This window comes from Pocillopora damicornis, chromosome 4, assembly GCF_964200805.1.
Source record: "Pocillopora damicornis chromosome 4, jaPocDami1.2, whole genome shotgun sequence".
In the NCBI taxonomy this organism is placed as follows: domain Eukaryota; kingdom Metazoa; phylum Cnidaria; class Anthozoa; order Scleractinia; family Pocilloporidae; genus Pocillopora; species Pocillopora damicornis.
In genome coordinates this window covers 14016631-14035185 of record NC_142673.1, presented here as the reverse complement: position 1 = coordinate 14035185, position 18555 = coordinate 14016631, and the positions used below count along the sequence as shown (strand labels likewise).

Below are 18555 nucleotides of genomic sequence, written 5' to 3'. Positions count from 1 at the left end.
CATTGAGCTAAGGGGGAGGGCCTTTTTTTTTTTTTTCGCCTGCCCTGACGGCTTTTCCTCCTTCGGGGGGGGGGGCCCTCCCTTAGATCCCCCACTGCTTATAGCAAGAAATTGCAGGGCCTTTCATTCTGAACGGTACCGAGTCAATCATATATCCTTTTTAATGAATTCTTTCGGCCTGCCTTATTGACTTACACCCCATTCACTTCAGCGAAAATAGTTTAGTCAAACTGGGATTTACTGAAAGAAAATTAGTGACAGAGAACTGAAAAACTTAATTTTCCATAGGATTAAATACTCACTCACTTTTATGTCCAATATGCGAAATGTGAAGCCGCCAAGCATTGGTGTCAGCAGCCTTTACGGAGGCAAAAATTTGAACCGTGTTTAACAAAACAGCTTTGAAACGAGATAATTTGGCTTTATTAACTGAGTTAATAGTGTAAATTTACCACCGTAAATAGGAATAAGCGAACGTTTCAAGCGTTTGCCCCTAGTCAGAGCGTAGAGCCTAAAAACAAGCCGAATCGTAAAAGCTTGGGTAACCTGTGCTGATAGTTATCAACAGTGTGATCATGTGACCCAATGGCGGGAATTTTTCTTTTCCCAACTCCCGTTGCATTCATGAACACAAACTGAGATAGTTTCGTCAGTGACAGTATTTTCGCTTTGAAAAGAAAAATAGTCGATATTTGAAAGGATATGACAGATAAATCCTCACGCGAAAGTTTCCAGCAAATTGTATTTCTCATCGACTCTAATCCTTCATTTTGGGGATCGAACAACTCCGCCGACCATGCTGCGAAGGCCATTCGATTGTGCGTACTTCGATTGCTAACGTACTTTAGTGATTATCGGAAAGAAAAGCGATCAAATCTACGATGGGGATACAAAATATTCAACTCGAGATCACTTTCACATCAGTTTGAACGAAACGACTTCAAAGAATTCTTAGTTAACGAGTTTGAGGAATTTGAAGATCATGTGTCGAAGAGGTTGAACGAATCCTTCGCACAACAATGGCAAGAAAACGAACTTGAACCGAAGGAACAAGACGATGCAGAAACTACAACCTTTCCGAAACCTGCGGGAGGAGCTAGATGTATTTCTTTTGTTTTTAAAAATGCTGTTCACGATTTTCAGTGGGAAAGGCCTGACATTAGCTCACCTGTCAGGAGAACTCGTGGAAATAACAACACGCTCTTTTACCTTGACAACAGAACCGATACACATAATGTTATCTTTTTGTTGAGCGGTTGCCCTTATGATGATGACTCAATCTCGGAATTCACTGGTGAAAATTTGTCTTTTCTTGGAACTGTAGAGGGTTTCAAAAGTATTTTGATGCCCTCAGTGTTGTACAAGGAATTCGAGGAAAGGCGCATTTGTTTACATTGGGTGAACATAAGCAACTACCAGCAAGAAGAGGTACATGTTTATTTTTTTACATCGGTTTTGATGTGATTTAAGATGATGCCAGTTAAAGAAGCTTTGCTGTAATTCTTCCAGAAAATGACACATAAGGCAGTTTCTAATAGCAGGTCCTACGATAAAGCGTAGATTTCATAGGCACAGACAAATTTCTCTTCTTCTACAACCATAATACCACTCAGAAATATATTTTAGTAACCTGTACATCATGATCTATTAGCAGCTACTCGGTTAACTGGGCAAGATTTCCGTATAACCCTATACTTCATGATGCATACGATTATTTGATGAAAGAAAACAGTCGCAAAAAACGTTTGCCTCTCAGAGTAATACTTTTTTTTCGGATTAGTATGGGGTTACACTGAATTTTTCCTTAGATGAATGTGCTGTCTTTGCAGTGTCATTCGCTAGTGGTTTGATTTCAAAGTATTGTCAAACTAGTAAACTAAACTGTCGGTCTTGTTTCCTGCCTGTTTCTTATATGGCTAGCTAGGTTGTTAGAAGGATTTTTATTAAGTGAAGAGAGGTGAAATCCAAAGTAACTACAACTGCCAGTCAGAATGAAGTTAAACATTACCAGGGGCCAATGAAGACTCAGTTAAAAAAATAACAGGAAACAATCAAACTGGCTGAAGTGTTAGAAAATGTTAGTGACCAAGTTGAGGCTTGTTTTAGTCTTTTATCTGTTGCAAAGCTGGCATGCAGTTTTTTAACCCCTGAACTCCCATGAGTGACCAAGACAGAATTTCTCCTTACAATATCAATACAATATCAACCAGATAAGCGATGAGAATAAAGAAAATATAAATTTGGTGATAATTAGTCGATCCAATACGAAATTCTCTGTACCAACATTATTAGAATTGTATGGTTGACAGTGAGGAGAATTAGAAATTTGATCTGGGAGTTAAAGGGTTAACCAACTTAAGGTGAAGTGCACACAAAACCTCCTTTTATTCAGTCAAGTTTCATTGAAAGTTTAGATGAAAGTTATCCTGATCAACCTAAAAGATTTGAGACGATTAAGAACAAGGACAAGTTGATAAGTTCAGTTCTAAAGCGAAAGTCCTAAAATGAATAAATGAAGAGTCAGTAAGTGCCAGGTGGAGGCACGGTGGCCTCATGGTTAGTGCACTTGACTCCAGATCGGGTGGTCTGGGTTCAAGCCCTGGCTGGGGTCATTGTGTTGTGTTCTTAGGCAAGACACTTTACTCTCACAGTGCTTCTCTTCACCCAGGTGTACAAATGGGTACCAGCAAATGTGCTAGCATCCCATCCAGGGGGGAGTAGCAATACTCCTAGCTGCTTCATGCTAAGAAAACTGGAGTTAGGCACCAGCCCCATGGGCCACTTGGGCCCATATAAAGGCTTACTTTACTTACAGTAAATGCCTGAGTCATGGAGGCATTTGTTAGCTAATTGGAAATAATCTGAGCCCCTCAGTTAATCCAGCATGTGGATTTGGACTCTTTAAGATCTGTTTGCTGTTTTTGTATTTTTACATGAGTTATCTCTTTTTGTGAATTAGAACAAGAGTGTTAAAACATCAGTAGAGGTAACAGTGGAACAGCTTGGAGGGTGCCTGATACCTCTTTCAGCAGTGATTTATACAGGGAATAATTCCTCTGTTGGATCTAACTTAAAACCTCAATCTGGAAAGGATGTTTCAGTTTTCAAGCAAGTCAAATCAATTACGGGACACCTACTTCCTTTTAAAACTGTACTGGATTCTTATTTGCGCAAGAAGTCAACAAAGCCATCAGTACTGGAGGATATTTCACAACAGTGGGCTAAAGGAAAAATGGATGGAACAGGATTACTGTGTTCTTCGGGTAACATCATCAGAATTTATTGTTGTTTATTTTCTTCAGTAGTGGCTTCTGAAAAGTTACAATAATATCGACAGATCCTTGTGGTAATCTCCAAAAGCTAGAAAGTGATAACAATTTTTATTCAGAGATTTATTCTTTTCCTCCTGAAACTCAAAGACTGCAGTCTCCTGATTACCATATAGATAAAGCTTGTCACAAGTAGTTTTTCTATATGTGCAGGGCTCAAACTTAACTTTGAACTTAATAGTCAAATGGCTAGTACATCATCAGGATTTACTGGCAAGATTGCTTGTAAATGAGCAAAATCCACTGGCCAAAGTTCAAAATCTACCAGTATTTGCCAAGTTTGAGCCCTGATGTGCTCTAGAATCTATAAAAATCTCACCCTCTTCAGGTTTATCAATGACTTCATTTTCTCATTATATTTTTGTCTCTGCATTTGTTTTAATTTCTTGCCTCTTTTTGACATACTTCAGGTGCTGAAGATAAGGTGCAATGTACTGTGAAACTTCACGCTATGTTTCGGTCGGTGGAAGGACTTGAAGGCTTGAGAAATTCTCATGATAACTCTTCATTAACTGGTCAAGCTATGGATATGGAGAGAAAACAGTCACCATCAAATAATGACTCAAGCAACTTGAACCTTCTTTGGATCAGAGGGGTAGTGAGCCACACTTGTGTCTCTCCAACATGGCTTCACCCCACCAAAGGTTACTCTTGTATTGGTTTGGACAACAGTGCTGGAGATGGTCCTATAGACTCCTCTTTGTGCTCTCAGAAGCTTATTTCTGGGTGGTACCAAGCACTTCTACTTTCTTTGGCAAAAGAGAACAAATTACTGGTATGAAAATTTTTTAATAAATGATGTGTTACTTAAGTTCAAATTGTATAAAGTGTTTTTCCTAAATTGCTGAAACTTCTTCATTTGATATGCACATTTGTATGTGTTTTGGGTCTCCCACTAATACAGCATTGGAAATGTAAATCCCCCAAGAAATTGTACTATAAAAACTGAAATTTTTTTCTGTATTTTGTTTGAACAAATTTTTGAACCTGACATACATGTAACAGAATTTCCACTAAATACAAATTCTGGCTACTTTATGTTATGCTTTCAACTTAAATGACTTATGGTTAACAATGCATTTTACGAAAGTGAAATGTGATCAAAGTGAAATGTGATCATCGCAGTAAATTTTCCAATTTAAGCAATTGGAAAGAAGAAGCCTGAAAAAAATCAGGGCTTCAACGGGATTCGAACCCGTGACCTCCGCGAGGAAAATGCATTTTACATGTAGTTATTGAAGACAACTCACTAAATTCCTTTAAGGTAGTAATACTTCTCAAAAGTAGGCTTACCAAAAACTGTGCCATACATAACAATTAACACCCTTTGTATCACTTCTCTCCCCTATGACCAATTTATTGGGCCTCAGCTACAGAAGTTTATCTCATTTGGAGTTTATCTGTTTGACTTCTGATTTTGCAGTATTTTTTTTTTGCAGAGGCATATTTTGTCAGATCTCCAAAATCCACAAAAGTAAAAGCCCCCAAAATTCTGATGCCTAAGGGTTGATAACTCTGACTGATTCCTTTAACTCCCAGAAATTATGAACTTCTCCCTTAATATCCATACATTATCCAGCGTCTTATTTCTCCTAGAAAAATAATAGAAAATACTCAAACTTGTTCAGTAGTTGTTATCTTGATCTACCACCAAATTCTCTTGACTAATTTAAAAGGAAAGGTGTTGCAGTTAGAGGAGAGAACTAACAATCAGATCAGGGGAGTTAAAGGGTTAAAGATACAATGTAGTTCTAACCCTTTGTCTTACAACTTTTCTTTTTTTTTGGGCAGGTTATTGATTTTCTTGATTGTGATAGCGGGTTACCAGTCACTGGAGTCCTCCAACCTTTGACCTCTGTCTGTGGTGTGATAAATGTTATTGCTTCAGAATTTCTTGTAGCTTTTGAAAAGCTTCTTCTGTGGCTTGGCAATTCTTCAAATTTAGACAGAACAAAATTGATAACTGTGGAGGCTTGCCCAGAATTGATCAGTAACTATAGATCCCAAGATGATCCTAAATCAACTGAATCACTTTCTTACCCTGCGGTCTTTCTTGGGCTCACTGGATCACAAGGTGAGATGACAGTAAATTTCATAATAACTTGCTACTCTCTTTTGTGTAGTCATACCGTAGTGTGATTTTGAAATTCCCAATTGAGACTGCTTTGCATCAAAAGAGTGTAAATAACAAATTTAAGAATAATGATTGGCAATATTTTGAAATCATGATGTTTTAGGGATAACATATAACAATTATCAAATGCAGATAAGTGAATTAAGGAATTAGTAATGACACACACTACACAAAGAAATAAAATTACATGAGAATAGCAAAATGCTTCATTGTGGAATGCACATACTCCACTCCAGTAGAACTGTTTATTTTGTTGGATGCATTCATTGTTTCCAACCTCTTTTCACCCTTCCATTTCTATGTAATATTGTGACCAATTATTCTTGTGTCATTTGCTTACGACAATGACGACAAGTTGTTGCCAAAGCTTCATGTTTTGGCATTCCTTATTTTTATTCTTAAACATTCTCATATTTGGCAATATAACTAGCAATGGAAATTATGGATTCCTTGAAGATACTGTACATTCTTGTGAATAAGTGAGAGCTAAAACATAGACATGCAAGAGAACTAATCTTACCCCTTAACTGGACCTGAAATCAGTATGCATTATCTTCACAGAGTTCTCCATACATAACAATATTGAGAATTATTTATCAATCAAGATTTTCTTTAATTGACTTTCACTTTATTTATTGTTATGATCTTATTGTTCAATCCAGTGATGATGATGTGAGGAGAAATAAGACTCTTAGGAGATAAATTGTTAATGAAATTCATTACCAACATTTACATATTTTCTAAATAGCTTAATTTGCATTAAATCTTTAGATCTGGTCAGAAATAAAGTTGAAGAATTTGATGCAATATCTTTTCATCCTTGGGGTTCCTCTCCTGTCAAAGAAAACATAATTGGTTCATTTTTGAATGAACTAAAAAGGTATTGTATTGCACTTACAATTTATGTTGTCAATGAAGTAGGTACCTATAGTTTAATGATTTAACATCCATAAATGATGAACATATAACTTCTCCCTGGATTATCTATATATTATTCAGCAAACAGGTAATTGAGAATATGCAAACTAATCAGGTAGAAGTTGTATCTTGGTTTAACACCAAATGTTCAAGCTAATTTACCAGGAAATGTGAAGCAGCTGTAGAGGGGAGAATTTATAATCAGATCTTGGGAGTTAAAGGGTTAATAATTTTGAAGGTACATTATGGATTACAAAATGGCACACACTGTAGTCCTGTGCAGTTATTACAGTAGAGGGGTCACAGTGCAGCACTTTTCACCATTCCTACACTACATTGTTTTTTTTAAGTCGGAAATCCAGAATAAAATAATATGCCACAAGTGGTGCTTGTTGGCAAAATGTCATAGTTAAAATAATTGTTGGTATATACAATGACATTACGCACTGAAACAGTGGATAGTGTCAAAGGTGTGTCCTGATTGGCTACTCAAACTTTAAATATCTGAGCAACTCATGCAGGATTTGTGCCTGAAGAACTGTAATGGTTGCAAGAACAAATGAGTTCAAATAACTTTTTTTCAGTTGTATTATCTTACTGTTTTAGTATATACCAAGACAAGTATTTACCCCAGTGTTGTTGGTTAGCAGTGGATTGCTGCTCTGCCGCTTGGTAGATTTATATCCACCACTAGCCAGCTCCACTTTGGTGAATATTTGTTCATTATCAATGATGAATATTGACCAAAATATTGTGATTGACAGGGATAGTAAGTCTGAAGAGGAGAGAGAGGATTATGTTGATGATGAAGCTGCTCTAATGAAAGAATTGAAGGATCTTTATAATAAGAAAGAAACACATTCAGTATCAGCATCATCCAGTGTAAGTCAGTTATCAAAGAAGCTGAAAGAGTGTGCTGCAGAGAAATCAGAGTTGGAGAGTACCTCATTGAAGCAGAAGTAAGTACATGTAATAAGGTACATAAACTTCTACTTGTATGAATGGGTGCTTTGTCTGAAACTTCTAGGCTTGGTGGCTACCCAATCAGTTATTCAAACATGTGTAATACTATTCTTTTGCCTTGTAAGAAGCAGCACCTTTGAGTGAATGATATTATTGGAATCACCCTTGAAAAAATCCAGATATTTTCATGGCCTGTTTTTGGACTGGTTTAATGATTACTTTTCCTTTTGACTTCTATATAATGTCATTGACAATAATTGATGAATTTATTATCATCATGTCTTAGATTAAATGTACTTTGTATGTTTCTTCAAGTTCAAATGAATTATTGCTCATGCATGATACTTTGGTAATTTATTAATTGCCAAACTATAGTCAATTTGAAACATAATTTCCTTTTGCTAATGACATATCGTGTGATTGACTCTCCATTGAAAAGCAGTCATTTTGAAAGGAACTTGTAATTCTAGTATCAACTTTTTTTGTTTTTTTATTTCTTCAGAAGGAAATTGAGAAAGGAAACAAATATGGATAATCAGAGGGGCAAGTTAGATATAAATGAAAGTCAATCTGCAGTTGAGAATAATAGTGCTGATGTCCTTCTCACTGACAATGATAGCCAGGTGCCTGATGATAGCACTGGAATTCAGCAAGTCCCATGTAATTTGAAAGGTACAGTATATAACAGTGGCTACCAAATTATTGACCTTTGAACAGACATCTCACTTACAATTTCTAAATAACTGAGAGAAGTCATCGTGATTCATGAAATTCCCTACACATTTGAAATAATGCTCTGCTGTATCTTGCTCATTGTTCCAATGATTTGGTGTTATGAGGCATACACTTAAAGCAGTTATGCACGTTTTTTCATAATTTTTAGACTAGTGATTACCTGGAACTGCATGTTTTTGGTGAGGAATTTTTTCATCATTGTTTCTGGAGATATTTGTTCAATAGACAATAATTTTGAAGTCAGTATCTTGTCAGTGGGCTTTGCATTCAAAGATTATTTTTTCTGGAGTGGCTGTGGTATTGGGGTCATATTTTTTGTCATAAAAATGAACATTAATTTTTTATTTTTGCAGATGAAGCTGAGTTGATAATGACCATTTGCGATTTAACCAACAAAGTTATTTCGGAAGTAAGGATGCAATTTTTTTTTTTTAATGAAGAATGAACACACATGTGGTTCAAGAATATTTGACTAAAAAATGTTTATTATTTGTCTCATTACATTTTTTGATTTTGCTAGGGAGCAAATATTCTTCATGAAATCACAAACATAGTGACCATAGTTTCCAAATTTTTTGTGAATGAGGATGATAACAGACAGAAGGTATGTTTACACACTTACATGAGCTTTTACCTTTAAAAATGTTTAAGACATTTTGTATACCCATGATGAGCTGAAGAGAACTAGTGTGCTAAAGAACAAATAGTTATTGATAATATTAATACTTTATTATTGTTATGCTTTACCAGGATTAGCAACTGCAAACTTCTTTTGTAATGGTTCCATTACTTCCACAATTTATTTATGTTTATTCATGTAGGGGTTGTCAAGAAGGTAAATGCAGTATGGTCTAAAAGAAGTAATTCTTTTTTCTTTCCCAGGCACTTGTTTCACAGTTTTTAGAGGAACATGTAATCTTCACAGTATCAGCTCTAAGGGAAAGATATGAAGGATGTAGTGATGTCATTAGACAAGGGCAGCAACTCAGAGAGTAAGCAGCTGCTTTTTTTTATCTTTTAAATCTACATTGTACCCTTGAGCAGGCTTTATGCCTCCCACTTTAAAGAAACTAACAAGTGAGCACAAAGGGGTGACAGGAGACAACCCCTTGGGTGACTTTTCAATAGTGCTCTAATAAAATGTTTAAAACTTTCCCCTTCTTGATTTCTACAGTCGTTCTCATTACTGTCTGCCCCACGTTTCCCATAATGTTAGTTTTGAGAATTTTCTTTTGAATCAAATTATATATGTATGTTGATACTTTTCCTTATTCTCATCACCTATGTGCTTGATAATGTACTGATGTTATAAAGAGAAATTAGTTCTTGGTCACTTCTGGAATAAAAGGGTCAAGACCATGGCACCCCAGACTTTTAAGAAATGAGCCATCAGGCACTTAGGGATTTTTTTTAGAGCCCGGCTTTGTATTAACCAATAAAACCATGTAATTAAAGAAATTGATAAAAGTTGAAAACAAATGATAAAAAATACATTAATGCATTCAATGGATTACATGTGTTTTTGAGTTACTACTTTGGAATTTTTATTGAGAACAAACTAATTGTGTGCTGAATTCTAAGAAAAACACTTGGTTCCTTAGACTGTTCCAAAGAAATTGTATGATTCATGACATCTTAAGTGTAATAAAAATATTGCAAAGACATTAAACTGTTGATTACACTTAAATATCTAGCACAGAAACCTCAACTTTTTCTTTTTAATTTCTAATGACCTTTCACACCTTGTCTTTGTATCAGGTACCAGCTCCAGATCCTGCTTCGATTGGAGATTGCAGCTCTTATAAAAGCTGATGAAAACAGTTCCCTTGTTGAAGAGGTTGTTATTTTATATCTTAAATAAGGTTAATATGTGCATAAACCGCTGTGTTCAGCATGTACCTTGCACAATGGAGCAAATTTCTTCCATATTCTTCTTCCTATTAAATGATTGAAGGGGATAAGCTTCTAAAGAAACTGTGATGCAGAATTGGTGGGGGGTACAACAAGATGACTGGGTTTTATCATCCGAGTTGGCCAGTTTATATTATCAACTTAGTTGTTAAAGCCACATTATCTTCATTTTATTCCATTACACCCTAACATCAGTATATGTTTTCTCCGCACTTTTTTCTATACATTTCCTATAGTACTGAAAAAGAGAATTTGCTCAACAATCAACAGCCTCTTTAGTTGGTCATCATTTCCTTTGTTCTCATGAACTCAAGGGCTCAATGTTTGTTTTAAGGGTAATACTGGTAGGAGTCATATTAGTTACTAATCACTCTGAGGGGTTAAAGGGTTGACTGGTATCCTGCCTCTGTGAAAGTATTATGTTTGGTTTTTCTAGTGGTTTTAATAACACTTACTCTTTAGGGAGGTCAATCATGTACAACAAGAGTGGTTTTGAGTGACATTCTTAATTTGTTGACAGTTGATAACTGGGATACATACCCCAGCGATCTTGATCTGTTAAATAAGTCTCATTCGAACCCTGTTGTAGGTCACTGTACTCCTCAGAGCCATCTCATTTATGAAGGACCTGAAGTTCCTGACTATTTTCCTTCGTGAGGTGCTTCTTTTTAGGTAAGAATATTCATTCGCAATCAGAATAATTTTTAATTGAATATCACAAATAAACCACTGGAACCCATTGCTTTAATCTTACCACTCGTTGTGATTGATGTGTGTTGGGAGAGGAGGTAAAAACTTCCATCTCTTTTTTCCTTACCTTTGCGCCACCTGCACCTTTGGCTCCCGTTTTTCGCTCTTTCGTTGTTTTCATTTGTCAGACACTTCAGATTATTGGATAGCCAACGTTTGTACTTTCATTTTTCTTTCCCGCTTACTTCCCCCAACAAGTTACCGTTTCCTGCCCTTTCCTCTTCCGTTTCCCATACTCCACTGAGTTGGCTTATTTTTTAGTCTTAGTTCTCGGCAGTTGTAATGTCGACAATGTGTTCTATGCAGTTCACTGGTTTTTATCTTAAAACCCTGTTGGACTAACTCTGCCTGCACGCTTCACAAACTTCAGGTTCAGACAGAAACTCGCCAAGTTCCTCTGTGCTGTTTACGAAGGTTTGATGATGCGCCCTCCCAGAGAAGTGTCTACGCCTTCTAAATGGTCGAGTGATGATGAATCGCCAATCAGACGCCAAATCAACTCTGTCTCTAGCGTTAAACAAGACTCTAATCAACCCAGGTAACTTACCATTCTTGGCATGTAAATGTATTTTGTTATAGACTTCGGATTGAAGTTGATTTAAAAGAATTGAAAATAAATCACGGATTTGGCAATCCATTGACTCACATCAATGTAAAAATTTGAAGTGAGTTTTTCGACCAGAAACCAGACCTTACTTCCTCGCTCAGTTCATCCTCAATAGAAATAAGTTCTGTTAGATGTCTTCAACGCTCGACCTGAAGTCTTTTTTAAAGGAACTGTTGATATTCTACTTTACGTTTTGCTTTACATCTGCAGGTATCTCGCATTTCTGATTTGAACCTTCAAAAAAACTAATTTTTCCAAAAGGACGGGGTCAGCTGAAAACATAAAGCACTATAATCCATATTTGTACACAGAGATTTTCGCCTGGCGACGTGCAAACATTATTTTCGTCGCTTTGTTTAACATGGCACCCACTTTTGAAAATGTTTTCCAACCTTTTTTCCAGATTGGGAAAGTTAAGGCTTCGAAAAAATAAGAAAAAACAACAAGGAGCTGTTAACGAGCTAGAAAACAAAACTAGGCTCCATGCATCAAGCAGATAGATGTTATTTCTCCTGCTTCATTTCAGTTATGAATCACGAAAGACACCGAAATGTGATACGAAATCCTCGCCTGTGGCTAGTATGTCCTTTTCTTTTTCTTGACAGACACAGGGCAAAATGAAATAAATTCATTCAGTTAACAACGAGTTTTCTTCTTTTTTTTTTTTACAAGGAGCAGTGGATGTCGTATTATCACCCGTCGTTCTAGCGTTTCAGATGCTGGTGGTAAAAGGAGAGAGATTGTTGTACCGGGAAAGGCAAAACCAAAGGATAAAGAGAAAGAAAAGGCACTGAAGGGGAAACCGCACGTGTCTCTTAGTTCAAGAGGTAAAAAATCTATACAAGTATTATCTTTTCCCGAGGCAAACATAGTTTCTTAGGACGAAATAATCAAGTTATTTAGACTGAAGATGGATACATTGAAGGAAACCTAACAGAATTATTCAGATGTAACGGTATTAATTTCAGAAATTGCTTTCAAAACGGTTCGAGTTTTTGACAAACGAAGAAATTTAAGATTTGCAACAACTAGTTTGATTTGAAACTTTCACGACTTGAATTTACTTTATGTTTCCGTATGGTTTGTGTATTCGTGGTTCGGAAAGCTTGGTTTATATCATTACTGATTTCTTAGGATTTCTTCCCTTTCATTCATCTTTCCCTTCTACTTCTTTATCTTTTTCTTCTGTGCAGGCTTTAGATGTACTTGTTAGATACCGTTAGAAGTGAGGACGCGTTGTATTATTACATTTCTAGGAGGAAGCCAGAAGGAAAAGAAAAAAGGGAAGGTTCAGAAGACACCAGTAAAACAAGTTCGACGAAATCTCTTCATTGAATCAAAAGAAAGTGATGAGAATAACTCAACCGCCAGAGCGCCAAGGAAAAGGAAGTTGTCACAAGGAGAGAAAAAGAAACACGCAAAGCGACGATTTCAGCGGAGGAATACTGTGGGTATGTACAGTAATCATGCTATCATAGACCCTTATTTAACTATTCCAGGTCGCCAGCCGAGAAATCAAAACCATGCATCCAACGGTGAAGTTCTGCCGGCACTCAATACATGTTTATGCGGAGAAAAGGAAGTTACTATTTGAAAAAAATTACAAAACTCTTGCAATTCGCCTCAACAGCGCATCACGCGAGTTTTCCTTTTTATCCTTAACTGCTTCTTCTCATATGGCTGGATCGGAAAACGTGCAAGCCCAGCCACACCCTTGACGTGATCTCAAGGCGCATGATCGGCCCGAAGTATCCCAAACAAATTTGATATTGAGGTTAGAGCTAAGTTTTTAGAGATTAACGGCGGTGCATATTTATTTGTTTGACAGGTTCTTTTTCAAGCTCCACGGTTCAGGAGACTCCTGCCCATAAACAGGTCTCTAATGCATTATGGTACAAACAGGATCGAGCCAGGTCAGTTGCTTTAGTTCCATTACATAACAAAGACGACTATTACCAGCCCTGTAAAACGCTGTAGTGTCCTTGTACCATGCCAAATGGTTCATGACATTTCGGCTAGCGGCATCCGAAAAGCAATTTGATTTGGCAAACACTAAGGGCCGGTTATTTAAACAAAGTTTATCCGTTGTTTAACAAAACCGCGTTCTAAGCCATTTTCAATGTAGCCGAACCTTTTGTTAACATTTTTTTCGGTGAGCAGTGTCAAGAGAGCCGAAGGCCAATAGTGGAAGGAAAATTTATTTAATTAAATCAACCGTCTCAGAGAGAATCCCTGAGGCCCACTGCTTTCGTAAAATCGCTGTTTGGGGTAACAGACCTCGTGTAAATAATCGGCCCTTAAGGTTTGGTCGTTCTTGCCGTGTAAAGGCGACTCTGGTACGACTCAGATCATACGCGGAATGTCCCATACTCCCTTCTCTCTTTGGTGAACAAAGCTAAAAGAAAAAATGCTTATCGAGCGTGACTCAATCACAAGTGACCCAGTAGTTTTTAAATGATGACCCACATAATAAGTAAGAAACACGAAGCATGACTAAAGAGCTGAACTCCGAACGACCCAAATCAAACCCAGTAATATAAGACAGAGCAGGATTTGAACCCAGGCCCACCGAGCAGAAATAAATGACTTAAACCGCTTGACAATCTTACCTCCCTTTGGTACAGAAACATTGGGTAGAATGTTTAAAAACGGGCTAAGAAGGTAAATAAACAAAAAGCAACATCCATATGTTTGGATTTATTTTGAGTATTGTTTTCTTTGATTTTTAGAAACATAATCAAACTGTTTTCTACAGTCTTGATTTCAAAAACTCATGATCGAAATCTATTTATTCGGGAACTCAGCATCGACATTGTGTAGTTTACTATGGAAATTTAATTTTTCCCTGAACGTTCTATGTTCTCTGATTCCAGAAAACGTTCTAGAGCTCATACAGAGGTGCATATTTTAGAAGAGTCACCCCTTAAAGAGTTAAAAGCAGGTAAATTGTCTTAAAAGTACTTCAAAGCAATATTTTGAGGTGTTGACTGCTACGTGCAAAATTACATCTATCCGCAATGTTAAGATTTTGAAATATTCTTGAGGCGCCACGTAATTCTTTTCATCTCCGCACAGCGGAAATTAGCAGTAAACGCCGCGCTTAATTTGAGAAATGTGGCGTTATTTGAGGTTTATGATAAAAGAGAATATAAAGCACGGTAATCTACACAATCCTTGGATATTTCTGTCGAAAAAACGAGATTTTGCAACTTTACACGAGCTTCGGTGTTACGTAATGTTTATAACGATTTTCCGAATTTTTTGTCTTTAATTTAGGAAATATACTTTTGAAAAAACCCTGCATCAGAAACTCTGAAAATTAAATAAACGCCGCGGCGTCATATAGTTATGGTTTTTTAACTGAAATACAACTCTTTGCAGGAGAAGGTCTCCCTCGAAGAAGTCCACGAAAGCCTCCGCTGGCAACTTTCCAGCGGAGTCAGTCATTCTATGGGCGCTCTGCTAGTACAGGCCCTTTGACAAGGACTAGGTCCTTTAGTGGAGTGTACTCCCGTGACTCGCCACTGAAAGGACCTACAGAGGGATTGGATTCTATTTCTACTCAGGGAGCCGTTGTGAAAAAGGCAACTCAGAGGTTGTCCTCTCCAGCTCTTTCGCCATTGCGATTTTCTCCACGGCAGAAAAAGAAGTTTTCGTTACACAGTTTACTGACCACATCTAAAGAATGTGATCGAAGGAAGGAAAATACCTTAAGTCACCAGAATCCAACAACACCCAAACATAAATTCACGTCTACAGCCACAAGGTCCTCACCAAGGCTCTTTAAAAAGCGCTCATTTTCCTGTATTGGATTTTCGTCCGTTCCCTTTCCAGAAGCCCATGAGGAACGAAAAGTCATTCCCCTCACTAAAAAACCCAGCTTATCTGAGAATACACAACCGCCACAAAAGGACACTCCCTTGGACGCGAATTCAAAGGAGTTCATGAAAACCCCGAGGAAAGAGAAATCAGATAACATTTCGGATGTCCGAGTTACAGCTCCAACATCGCATGGGTCCTCCCCAAGACTTATCAAACAGCGCTTCAATGCCAGAGTTGTACTTCTGTCTCCTGAGAAAAGAAAGTCTAAGCCGCTTGGCAGGAGATCCAGGTCATTTGATAGTAAAAACTGTACTTCTCCAATAAGAAATGGTAATTGTTTGGATGCTCTCTCGCAAAAACGCTCTATGAAAACGCCCACGAAAGAAAAATCTGATAATTGTTCAGACAACATGGTGACTTCTCCCAAATTTACTCTGGCGCAGCATGTAAAGCAAACTCCATCAAAGGATTACTTTATGGAAGAATGCGTTATTCGTCTTACACCAATTCGTAAATCTATGAAGTCCCCCTTGCATGTTTCTCCAGCGGTTCTCGCAGAACTTTCTCCGTTTTCTCCTCGCCATCCACATCGAAATGGAAAAGAATTCACCAAACTGGAGGACTCTGTTCAGGGTGTCGACGAAAATGTAAAAACGCCTGCAAAGAACAACATCAAACCCACTATCCGTAGCTGTCCGGGATTGCTATGCAAGCGTGACAGCAATGAGACTTGTCAACAAACGTTAGAGCAATCTTTATGCAACCGAAAAGACTCAAAACCCACTGTTACGGTCTCTCCAAAGTCGACTCGAACTAATTTGACGGATCCTACCACCCCGGTAAGAGTTTGCCATCTGGACGACTGTGTGGTGCTTCTCACTCCCATGAGGACCTTTTCAAAATCTCCAGTGCACTTGCCATCAGAAGAAAAAAAGGTGGTGGCGATTGGTTCGAACTCAGAAAGCGCCAAGGTGACTGTCGATGCCAGAATTAAGTCACTCCAGTCATCGTCAAAAACCACCCCAAAGTCTGCTCGTGTTGATACGATTGAGCGCAGATTGAGAGCAAAATCTCCGATACCTGATAACAAATCCACTGACATTGAAAGCCGAGGAGCAGAAACGTTTAGCTATGATAATACGCTAATGAATGACAATGATCATTGCCTCCAGAACTCAACTGCCACAGAGGGAGCAGAAAGTATAGCAAGACAAGCCAATTTCCAAGAAGATGAAATATTTCTTCGCATGACCGGTGCATCTGTTGTAGGAGCGCAATTGCCATGGAATCCAGCTCTACAGAGCTCGACTCCGCCTCCCAAAAGAGGAAAAAAGAAATCGCACGGTGTGTCTAATTCACCGGCTGAAACCAAGCGCTTGAGTCCCCTTAACCAGATACTCCGACAGCAAAAACGAAAAAGGTGTTTCTCAGCCTCTCCAGCTGACAAACGTGCTAGGGAAGATTGTGAAATAGACGCACGTGACAGATCGTCGTATGCCCCAAGGACTCCTATTAAGAACGGGAACAAGCACATGTCGATTTGTTGTGGAGTTTCTGTGAAACTCAGCTCGGCTAATGAATCTTGTTCACTTGTTGAGGACAACTCTAGGTCATCCGAGGAGGCAGATGACTGGCTTGGTGAAATGGAGAAAGAATTTGACCGTAGTGTAGCGAATTCAAATGAGACTCAAAAGTCACCTGCGACCAAGAAGCGACGAATACACAAGTCTGTTGTCTTTGGGGGAAGGCGCACCAGAAAAGGGAGTGGTAAAAAACCTAGGGGTAAAAACGTTGATTCTTCTCTAAGCAGCGACACCAGCTACGAGGAAGATGACGAAGTGTTTCAGAGTCCTGGAATGTTAGCCTCTTGTCTGATGCGTCGACATGTGAACAAGACCCCTATATCAGCGAGCAGTATAAAAGTTTTGCAAGAATCTCCCATACTTCTTGACAGTAAACTTTCACCCGCACTTTCACCTCGAACTGGAGGTTGTTCCGATGTGTCTCCAAATTATCTAAAGCGCAATCGGAGAAAATTTGATGATGTGTTCGACAATAGAGAAGCCGGTATATCGGTGTCCTACACTGATGATCAGGAGGCACCGATTTCTCGCCCTTTAAGGAAACGACTCAAGCTTCATACTTGACAATCTTGATTATTTTTTTCCCTATGGCTAAATTTAGGAAATTTTGTACATGCATGTTCGTTGTATATAGTATTTTACTTTGATATTATAATTCTCAATATCTTGAGATACCGAAAGTTCCTCGCACAATTTTCGTCTCAGGCCGTCAATCGGCTTTCAAGACTCGACATAAATAAAGTAACTTTAGTCACCTTTTTCCGTTTTAGCATACTTTTTGTCCACGATTAAACATTTATCGGCCATAAGCAGCAGCTGATACTCCACCTGAGGACATATTATATATATATATATATATATATATATATATATATATATATATATATATATATATATATATATATATCTTCTAAATAACAAATTAATGATTGTTTTGTGTGAACCAAAGGAAAATAATTTTTCCCTTGAATTGCTGAATATGAAACAAGAGTGCACTTAGTGCGAATCCAACTGTCCCGTATTCATATTTCTGTTAGGATGGCATCTTTGAAAGGTGCTGTTATCCGTTTAAATTGAAAAAATGTTTTCCGACTGAAGGAAATTTGTTGAAACCGACCAGCATACTGGTCAATTCATAAATAAAAACGACTTACCGAGGAGTTTTCCTCATGATATATTTCATCTTCCAATTTTCACCTTGTTGAAACCGACCAGCATACTGGTCAATTCATAAATAAAAACGACTTACCGAGGAGTTTTCCTCATGATATATTTTATCTTCCAATTTTCACCACAGCAGCGGTTATAATTTATCATTGAAAGTTCTGTTGAAGAATGAAATTTCCCATTATGTATGTTTGCCAGTCGCAAGTACTAGTAAACGTCTGATGGCACCGTTTGACAAAGTGAAAGACTACACAGAAGTTTATGAACACAGCGGTGGTTTGGAGGGTATTTCTGAAATTTAATCATTTTGTTGAAAGCGGGATCAAAATCTTTCATTACAGCCATAAGGTCAAACTCGTCCTGTTTAAGTGGGTTGGGTTACAGATTTTTCGCGGAGAGGGAAGGGAAAAAATCCCATACTCGGAGACATCGGCTTCGAGCAGCTAAAATGTTTATTTGTAGTTAAGATTACAGCTGGATTGCACTTTAGTCATACGCATAATCTCGGACCTCCATTGTTCATAGATAAAATTAAAAAACAAGAAGGCTGAAGCAGGAAACGATTCGTGGTACTATATATGAGCACAAAAATTGATCTTGTGGATTCTTTTTCGTAGAAACCCCAGGAAATTACAC

General features: G+C 37.7%; 1 protein-coding gene across 1 annotated transcript; it reads left to right on the top strand.

The window, feature by feature from the left end:
* The first annotated feature begins 617 nt into the window (after window positions 1-617).
* Window positions 618-17510, top strand: LOC113679837 (treslin). The gene is made up of 18 exons (XM_027196809.2): window positions 618-1428; window positions 2960-3263; window positions 3740-4104; window positions 5121-5403; window positions 6235-6343; window positions 7146-7340; window positions 7847-8016; window positions 8433-8488; window positions 8600-8683; window positions 8962-9071; window positions 9838-9916; window positions 10580-10662; window positions 11111-11278; window positions 12020-12174; window positions 12604-12798; window positions 13176-13260; window positions 14221-14288; window positions 14729-17510. Exons 1-18 carry the CDS (start codon window positions 703-705, stop codon window positions 17314-17316), a joined length of 5823 nt encoding a protein of 1940 aa, XP_027052610.2. The 5' UTR covers window positions 618-702; the 3' UTR covers window positions 17317-17510.
* The last annotated feature ends 1045 nt before the right edge of the window (window positions 17511-18555 follow it).